This window comes from Zingiber officinale, chromosome 2B (genome assembly GCF_018446385.1).
Source record: "Zingiber officinale cultivar Zhangliang chromosome 2B, Zo_v1.1, whole genome shotgun sequence".
Lineage (NCBI taxonomy): Eukaryota > Viridiplantae > Streptophyta > Magnoliopsida > Zingiberales > Zingiberaceae > Zingiber > Zingiber officinale.
Window position 1 is genome coordinate 151,808,542 of NC_055989.1, and position 8,502 is coordinate 151,817,043.

The following is an 8,502-nucleotide window of genomic DNA, read 5'->3' on the forward strand; positions in this document are numbered from 1 at the left end:
TTGTGGTATGGTCTAACTAGCCTAGCAACAACATTGAAGAAGCATGAGAGAATAACATTATTTCCATGTGATATATGTCGTAAAATTGATTTCAAGCGGAGGTCAAGTAGCAACAATATCGAATTGATGTTGGATGTGAGTTTATACGGAGAACTTGTTAATCCATATTTTATTATTAATGATGGACTAATAATAGAATTGGATCCAGTAATATATTTATAGGACGTCCCGTAGAATTAGGTAATTCGAAATCTTTCAGCTTTCCATTTGTCAGGAAAGTATGACACCATCACTCAAATCCCTACAGAAGTTGTTCTTCTTCTTAGGATCAGGATTTCATGCATTTAAGTTCATCATCTTTATATTATTTCATTTAATTTGTGTTGTAAAATTCAATGCTACTAGATTATGTGCATGATTCTTTTCGAGTTCATATGGTTGTTAAAATTTCAATATCAGAATTCATGATTAAGAGCACTTCACATCATGCACAAATACCAAACTAGTATCTTACTTACTCACTTCAAGAACAACATCAATACTGTTTCTCACTTCCCAGGAAAAGAAAATTGAATTGATGTTGCATTATTTTTTTCTCCAAAATAAATAAAAACAAAAGACTTGTTCCTAATGTATCAGATTCTCCAAGAACCAAAATTTGCAGAAGCCTCATGTTCATAGATCAACAACTAAATGGAACTATGATTCTGATGATAATTTATTCAGAATAGAGATCAGCCAAATCAAAAGTTCTAGACACAGCCTTGTGCCATGATTCATTCCTCTTCTCTCTGTTCTCTTCGGATAGTTTCGGGCTAAAGATTGTCACCTTTTTTTCACGTCTAGAGGCAAATATCTGCTCTTTAGTCCACACACCGATAGCTAGTCCAGCTGCATACGCGGCTCCGAGTGCTGAAGTTTCGATATCTGCAGATCGGACAACTGGGCTACCGGAAAGATCAGCCTACATTAGCAGTTAGAGAAATTGTCATTGTTAATACAGGTGCAAAAATAGGTATTAGCAAAGTGAAAGCTGAAAATGGCATGATATTGGCTTTGTTTTAGTTCAATCGAAATCAAGAGATCTATGCGAGCATGTGAATTCTGAAAATGGCGCTTCAAATGTTTTAAAAGTGTTATTGAAAGTCACAAATCATAATATTGAACCTGGATTTGCATCAGCAGATTGTTCAAGGTGGCGCTGCCATCGACGCGAAGCAACAATTTACCGTCTTTTGTCTTGAACTCACTGTAGCCATAGTCTTCTGCATCCTTGTGCATCGAAGTGAGCACATCGTTCACCCGAAAACAGATGCCTTCAAGCACTGCCCGTGCTATGTGGCCTCTGTTGGTGAACCTGGTGATTCCGACGAACGCCCCGCGCGCGTCGTCGCGCCACCACGGCGCCAACAGCCCGTTGAACGCCGGCACGAAGTACACGCCTCCAGAGTTCTCCACGAGCTCCGCAATCGCCTCGACCTCCGCCGCTGTCCGAATGACGCCCAGCGCGTCTCTTAGCCACTGCACGGCCGCGCCGGCGATGCCTATAGAGCCCTCCAGGGCGTAGTCGGCGGCGGCCTCGGGACCCAGCTTGTAGGCAACGGTGGTGAGGAGGCCGTGCGTGGATTTCACAATCTGCTCGCCGGTGTTGAGAAGGATGGAGGCACCGGTGCCGTAGGTGCACTTAGCCTCGCCGTTTTGGCACAGTTGGCCCAGCATCGCGGCGTGCTGGTCTGCGAGGCAACCGGAGATGGGGGTGTCAGCAAGAGGCCAGCCGTCAGCGATAACGCCGACGGTCTCCGAGTTGCTGATGATTTTAGGGAGTATGCTGATGGGGATGCCTAGGGCGTCGAGCGCGGCGGCGTCCCATTCTAGAGTATGGAGGTCCATCATCATGGTCCGCGCCGCGTTGGAGCAGTCGGTGACGTGGACGCCTCCGCTGCATCCGCCGGTGAGATTCCAAATCAACCAAGTATCGATCGTACCGAACATGGCATCGCCGGAATCGACAGCATCCTTAACGGTGTCCACGTTCTCGAGGAGCCAGATGATCTTGAGGGCGCTTAAGCAGGCGTTGATGGGGAGGCCGCAGGAGGGGGCGAAGTGGTTGCGGCCGCCGGGGAGCTGGGTGATGAGGCGGTGGCATATGTCGTTGGTACGGCCGTCCATCCACACGACAGCATTGAAAAGGGGATGTCCGGTGGAGCGGCTCCACACCACCGTGGTCTCCCGCTGGTTAGTGATGCCGACGGCGCGGAGGCCGGCGCCGACGTCGTCGTGACCGGCTGCCGTGGCCTTCTCAAGCGCCTTCTCCATGCACACCCGCACGCTCTGCAAGATCTCCAGCGGGTCCTGCTCCACCCATCTGCAAGCAATCATCCCACCTCCGTGATCGACGGATCGACCCAAACGCCAACGAGATCAGGAATCACATACCCGGTTTCGGGGTAGAACTGGGTGAACTCCATTTGGTGGCTGGCCACGGGCTTGGCGTGACGGTCATAGATGATGAAGCGAGTGCTAGCGGTGCCCTGGTCGACGGCTCCTATGAAGAAATCTTCGGCGCCGGCCATGTCCGTTGCTTCGATCTACCAATAATCCAATTTCTAAGAATCCGACGACGATCTGTAGCAACAAATCGATAGATTTGAGACTTCGACCTGTTTGCAAGATTCAAAACCTAATTTTTGCCGATGGAAAAAAGACGAAGAGGAGATTCGAAAAAGGGGGATCAGAGTTGAGTGTGGTGGAGGCAAACGGGTAGCCGTAAGACCATTGAAATAGGAGGGACAACAAATCATAATTGAATTATTATTTATCTTTATATTTAAAATTATTATTTTATTTAAATTATATTTATAGTTAAAAACTATTTTAATATTAATCGAAATTGATGGAATATTAATTAAATTAAATATGGACAATGGTATTTTTGAAATATGTGGTGTCATGCTTTTATATTTAGTTATCGAATAAACTTTTATTAAGGAGTTTGCCAAATAAACTTTTATAATTTATTAAGGAGTTTGCCAAATAATAAAATATTTGAAATTAATTCAAATAAATATTTAAAAATAAAGCCATCTAAATTATAATTTTTAGAACAAAAATGCTGCTTTTCTAAATGATTTTCTTAAAAAAAACTACGTTAATGATTTATGAAATTATAATCTAAAATTTGTTCTACATTAATGAAAAACAAGAATTTTTAAAAAGAAAAGGACAAATAGATATACATGACAATTTATCCCTAAATTGATTTTTTTTTTTAAAAAAAGGGAAATATTATTAGAGAATCTTGATGTTGAGTCGCCGGAGCCACACGGAGTGCAGTATCATATGGAACACGTCGAACCTCTTCGCCGGCGAGTTCAGCACGAAATGCCTCTTCACGGCCTTCACCCCCTCCCTCAGCCTCCTCAACTCAGTCACCGGAAGCGCCTCCAGTATCTCCCTGAGCCTCGGCAGCTCCTCCACCGTCACCGCCACCGAGAACGCCTCCCACCTCAGCACGTCGCTGAACGGCAGAACGTAGCTCTCCGACACGATCACCGGCACGCACTCCGCGTACACTGCCTCCACCACACGCGGGCTCGCCACCTCGTACCCGCTCGGGCACAGGCAGAATCGCGACTGCAGCAGGAAGGAGTAGTAGTCTTTGCCACCGGGGCGGCCTGGGAGGTACTCGAATACCGGCATCTCCGGGACCTTCCCCTTCCACAACCGGAGGAGCTCCTGGCGGATGGCTCCGTGGCGGCCGCCGGCAAAGAATGCGAGGTAGGGCCGGGCGGTGAGGCCGGGAGCCACCGGCTTATGGAGCTCCTCCGGGAAGAAGCCGGAGTAGAGGTTGATCTCCGGGATGCTGACGTCCTTCCGGGGATTGAAGCCTTCGGAAGTATTCGCGTTGCAGAACGCTAGTATCGAGTTCTCGTACAGCTCCCGGTGGCCTCTCGACGCCAACGGCCCCTGCAAATCATGCTTCATCATAATTCAAATTCCTCTGTTTCGATTCCGCAGTTCGAGTCGTACGTACCCAGTCGTGGCAGGAGAGCATGAAGTGGTCGGCGCCGGCAGAGCGGTTCCAGAAGGGGTGGTTGGAGGCGACGGAGCGGACGTAGCCGGCGAGGAAGCCCCTGAGCTTGGTTATGTCGTAGGGAGTGGGGCGGTGGAGGAAGTGGACCATGTTGGTGACGCTGAAGGGGAAGAAGAAGGCGTGGGCTTTAGCCGGATTCCTCGTCCGGACGCCGGAATATTCCATTTCGGATATGAACCGCCCCTCGGTGGTGTAGATGCTCTTGCAAGGGCCGTCGTGCACTAGCGGCGGCTCGCCTTCGTCGTACACGTACACCTTGAACCTCCTCTCCATCTCCTCGTAACTCCTGAAGAATTCAATCATCATTCATCACAACGTGAATAGTATGGGCGTACAGTCGAAGCATTTCTTTTTGGATCTTTTTCTTCTCTCGTGGGAAGTCATGAATCTTTCGATTTCGAGTAGTTCCTCTTTCCGGAGAAAGAACCTTTCTTGCTTTCGAAAAGCGCAATGATTATTCTCAGAACAAGAACGGAAGAAACAGAGTAGTCTCACCGGAGGAAAGCGGTGGGATTCCGGTAGACGGCGGTTGAGAGCGGCGTCTCGTCGCCGGGAACGACTAGTAGACTAGACGACGATGAGTTTCCTCCGGAAATTATAGCGTTTCTAATTGCGGCCCTCGCCATGACGAGATCCTCCTCCACCTTCCCATCACCGCCGCCGCCACCGCCCAGCTTCTTCTTCTTCCTCTTTCGAATCCTCTGCTCCTGTAACCAAGATTAAAGGACAAAGAATTGGATTTACAAAAGAGGATATAACAAGCCAATACTACTCACAGCGCTGTCTCCGTCGATCGTCGGGGAAGGTGCGTGCGAGATGGTTCCATGATTGATTGCGATGCTTTTGGTTTGGAAATTTACGGAGACGATACCGTGGTTGATGGCGAAGAATGAGAGGATAGGGAAGGCGGCGACGAGGATGAGGAGGAGGGTGGGTCGCCGGAAGCCGCCATCGCCATCGCCATCGCCATGGCCGTGGCCGTGCTCCAATCTCTCCATGGCGCGCGAGGTCCCTGTTTCGTTTCCGTGGAATGTAATTTATAGTAAGAAATAAATATTGGAAAATATTTAATTTTTAAGAAACTAAATATTAACTGTATATGTTTATTTCTTGATTATATAATCTTGATTTTGACCTCTTTGTTTGTTTTTTTTATCCGGTCCAAAAATGATAAAGATATTTGACTGGGAACATAATTTTATTTATTGTTTGGATGGAGACTCCTCACGATCCTGAGTATTATAAAAGCGTTAATATTGGATCAAGAAAGGGATCCACATATTGACCCTTCGATATTCAAGTCAATAATCAAGTGATGAGGAGAAAATAGTAGAAACAAACTGTAATAACGAGTGTGTGAAATTATAGAGTATCATATACCTCCACCTATAGCTGAAGACATCTTTTTATAGTGTCACTATTGTGTCTTTGCACGTGATCCTATCTGAAAAATGGGAAAGTGTAAAGTTAGGGGTGTGGTTGTTGCATTGATTGGATGTAGACTGCGTCCCGCTCTGCAAAACAAGCAACGTCAGTGACGAGCCAAGGGGTCTCCTGCGTTGACTTCCGACGCTCAAGTCAGTCACCAAAACTATAGAGGAAAGTGGAGCAACAATAACGCAAGCGCAAACAATGAATAACGTGTACCTCCACCGATGCTTGACCCCCCTTTATATAGAGTCTTGGTGGACGACGTGCACGCTCCTCGAGATATGAATACATTCTCCAATGTGTCCTATGAAAGGACCTGTTAGGAAAGTGCCTCTAACATCATACTTTAATAGGACATGCATATCCCTGACAAGACAGTAGAAGTTTCCGCCATATAATCTGCCTGTTGACTATACTTCGTGTCAGCGACACTATCTCCTAAAAGGATATCGAGAGATATAATAATGGTGTAGTAGCTTGTCCCTCCCAATCGGGCAAGCTCTTCGGTCTCCTCAACGTCCTACCGTTCTACACTGCGTGTTTGGCTGTCTTACCGTCTTATCCCGAGCTAGACGATTAACCCGCTCGGACAAGTCTCTTGCCGATCGGACATTGATTGCCCCGATCAACCGTTGTAGTCGACCTCCATTCGGACACTATAGGCAAGCCTTTTAACACCCTAGCGTTGTAAATAAAGTCCTCCTTTTATAGTGTCACTGTTGTGTCTTTGCACACATTTCAAAGCATTCACGAGAAAAGGATAGATTATAAAGTGACTTCGACACCTTTCCTAAAATGAGTCTGTAAATCTCTATGATGTGACATGCTAGAAGCTTTAGAAGTGCGATTTATCGGTAGGATATTCTCTGTCATTCGTGGCACAAACTTCCAAAAAAACATACAAAGCCATTGGGCCCACTTTGGGCCAACCGGCCACCATCAAAGAGGACCGCCAGCTCGGTCTTGTAGAGTGCGGTCAATAACTCAGCTTTCACTCAGCCTCTCTGCTTGCCTCAAAGGCGCGGAGTGTTCGATCGGCCTGTAAGTCTAATCAACTAGAGTAGTTGGTCGAGTTCATTAATGCTTAGCCTTAAGCCTTATCCGTCACTCATAAGTGGAAACTTGAAGGGTAGCCAATTGGGTAGGCCCGATCGGTTGAGTTCTCAATACTCATTTCACTTTGCTTGTAGGCACAAGGGATCTGAGATCATACTTTGGGGCCTAGTTGGCCATTCAAGGTCTGGCTCGCCGTTTGCTTTGAGTCCTAGTCGGCCATTAAGGTCCGACTGGCCGTTAGAGCTCTGATCGATGTGTGACCCATTCAGATATGTCCCTACTCTTGTTGTTCATCCTGAAGGTTGACTGTCTCTTGTCTTTGATTGCTCTGTCAATCGATCTCCCCACTTTGACTTAATTTTTGAAGGTTCATCTTTATCACCGTATAATTTATAATGCATATATTGAATATTGACCATTTGCCATATATATATATATATAATCCTGTCAGGAATCTAGGAAGACGGAGTCTCCGGGATGACGTGGCTGGGATGTTGACCGCATCTCCATGACTCAGAGGGTGAGTTGTCTTCTGTGTTGACCAAGTCATCAGAAATCCTCCGGTCAATGCTACCTGCAGCCAGCGACCGGGTCACCCCGGTCTCTGGTACCCCAATGCTCGAGGCGAGTCCCACAAATATATAAGCATCCGCATAATAACAGGACAATAAAATAAGTACAAAATGAATACGGCGACGTACCTTGGCCCTAGGGGGCACCCTCGGATGGATGGATGAGCTGGTCGGGATACTGATCGAGTCGTCAGCTGGCTCCGGTGGCTCAAAGCCGGACGCGACATGGATATGCAAGATAACGAGCGGTCTAATCACAACATCGGCTCGTAGGCCGGGATAGGGGCACGAAGGCCAGAATACAATGACGACACGTAGGCCAAACACCCTCTCAGCTCGCAGGCCGAACCAGATAAATAATACTAAGCGTAACCCCTTGGGCGGCGGATGCTCGGAGGACGAAGACCATGGATGAGGCGGCGACGACTACCGCTGAAAGCGGCGAAGGTGGTCACCGTAGGTGGCTGTGGCAGTCGCTGGAGGCGACGACGGCGGTGGTCGTTTGAGGTGGCAGTGACAGTGATGGCAGCAATCGCTGGAGGCGGCAGCGGAGACGAGAATCGTTGACGAACGCTGGATGAGACAGTAGCGGACGTTGGAGGTGGTGACACCTGTTCCAGCAGGCGGCGGATCAGAACACGGAGGCCCTGCTCCTAAACCCGGTGGTCGCCCATGAAACGCGTGCTGCTGTTGTCGACAAGCTTCAGATCGACGATCTGGACGAGGGTATCTGGCAAGTCCGTAGGCGAGTCAGGAGAAGGATTGGAGAGGAGCATCGAGATGGCTCCTGAGGTCACAGATCTGGCCATTCCTAGAAAGATCTGATGCCTAAAATAGCAGATAGCGGAGGAGGAGGTAAGAAGCGAGGAGGGGGCGGAAGAAAATGACCCTTCCCCTGGTGAAGCGCTGCAGTGGAGGTCGGAGGATAGGAGGTGGAGGAGAGCAGCAGCCGGCGGCCTGCTTCGGCGCCGGCTAGGAAGGAGGAAGAAGCCCTTCTAGTGGCGGACTCTTGTAATGTCCAAATTCCCTACACTCAAAACACATTATATGCAATTTACTTGAACTTAAAGTGTTTGAGTTACCTAGGGTCGAGGATGGATGGATGCTCTCTTCTTCATCCCTTCCGGAGGTAGATGCTTCTTCTTCTTGCTCCAATCTTGAAGAAGTGCTCTCATCCTCTTCTTCCTTAGATGTTGAGTAACCCTCAACTTCTAATTCCTCTCCTCCATGGTGTGAGCTACTTAGTTCACTTGACTCCTCTTCATGGCTTGAAGTGGAGCTCTCCTCATGGAACTTGGCCAAGTTGTTCCACAATTCCTTGGCGTTGTTGTACTTATCTATCTTGCACAA

The 8,502-nt window shown here is 48.0% G+C and overlaps 2 protein-coding genes across 3 annotated transcripts; both read right to left on the minus strand.

Moving 5' to 3' along the window:
• Window positions 1–511: 511 nt before the first annotated feature.
• On the minus strand, window positions 512–2,761 carry LOC122047892 (glycerol kinase-like). The gene is made up of 3 exons (XM_042609423.1): window positions 2,437–2,761; window positions 1,168–2,365; window positions 512–964 (listed from the first exon to the last, which is right to left on the minus strand). The coding sequence occupies exons 1-3, from the start codon at window positions 2,571–2,573 to the stop codon at window positions 719–721; spliced, it is 1,581 nt and encodes a 526-aa protein (XP_042465357.1). The 5' UTR covers window positions 2,574–2,761; the 3' UTR covers window positions 512–718.
• A 400-nt stretch (window positions 2,762–3,161) lies between these two features.
• On the minus strand, window positions 3,162–5,100 carry LOC122047893 (probable glycosyltransferase At5g25310). 2 transcript variants are annotated; one of them, XM_042609425.1, is made up of 4 exons: window positions 4,870–5,100; window positions 4,589–4,794; window positions 4,034–4,379; window positions 3,162–3,966 (listed from the first exon to the last, which is right to left on the minus strand). In XM_042609425.1, the coding sequence occupies exons 1-4, from the start codon at window positions 5,089–5,091 to the stop codon at window positions 3,289–3,291; spliced, it is 1,452 nt and encodes a 483-aa protein (XP_042465359.1). In that variant the 5' UTR covers window positions 5,092–5,100; the 3' UTR covers window positions 3,162–3,288. The 2 variants fall into 2 exon arrangements, with proteins under 2 accessions (XP_042465359.1, XP_042465358.1); XM_042609424.1 differs by having other exon boundaries at window positions 3,163–3,966; window positions 4,589–4,800.
• Between the last annotated feature and the right edge of the window lie 3,402 nt (window positions 5,101–8,502).

Coding starts and splice junctions, on each gene's coding strand:
- LOC122047892 (XM_042609423.1), bottom strand. CDS start 2,573: ATGGCCGGCGCCGAAGATTTCTTCATAGGAGCCGTCGACCAGGGCACC. Junction 2,366..2,436: donor CAGTTCTACCCCGAAACCGG/GTATGTGATTCC, acceptor GATTGCTTGCAG/ATGGGTGGAGCAGGACCCGC. Junction 965..1,167: donor ATCTGCTGATGCAAATCCAG/GTTCAATATTAT, acceptor CTGCTAATGTAG/GCTGATCTTTCCGGTAGCCC.
- LOC122047893 (XM_042609424.1), bottom strand. CDS start 5,091: ATGGAGAGATTGGAGCACGGCCACGGCCATGGCGATGGCGATGGCGAT. Junction 4,380..4,588: donor AATCCCACCGCTTTCCTCCG/GTGAGACTACTC, acceptor TGAATTCTTCAG/GAGTTACGAGGAGATGGAGA. Junction 3,967..4,033: donor TGCTCTCCTGCCACGACTGG/GTACGTACGACT, acceptor CATGATTTGCAG/GGGCCGTTGGCGTCGAGAGG.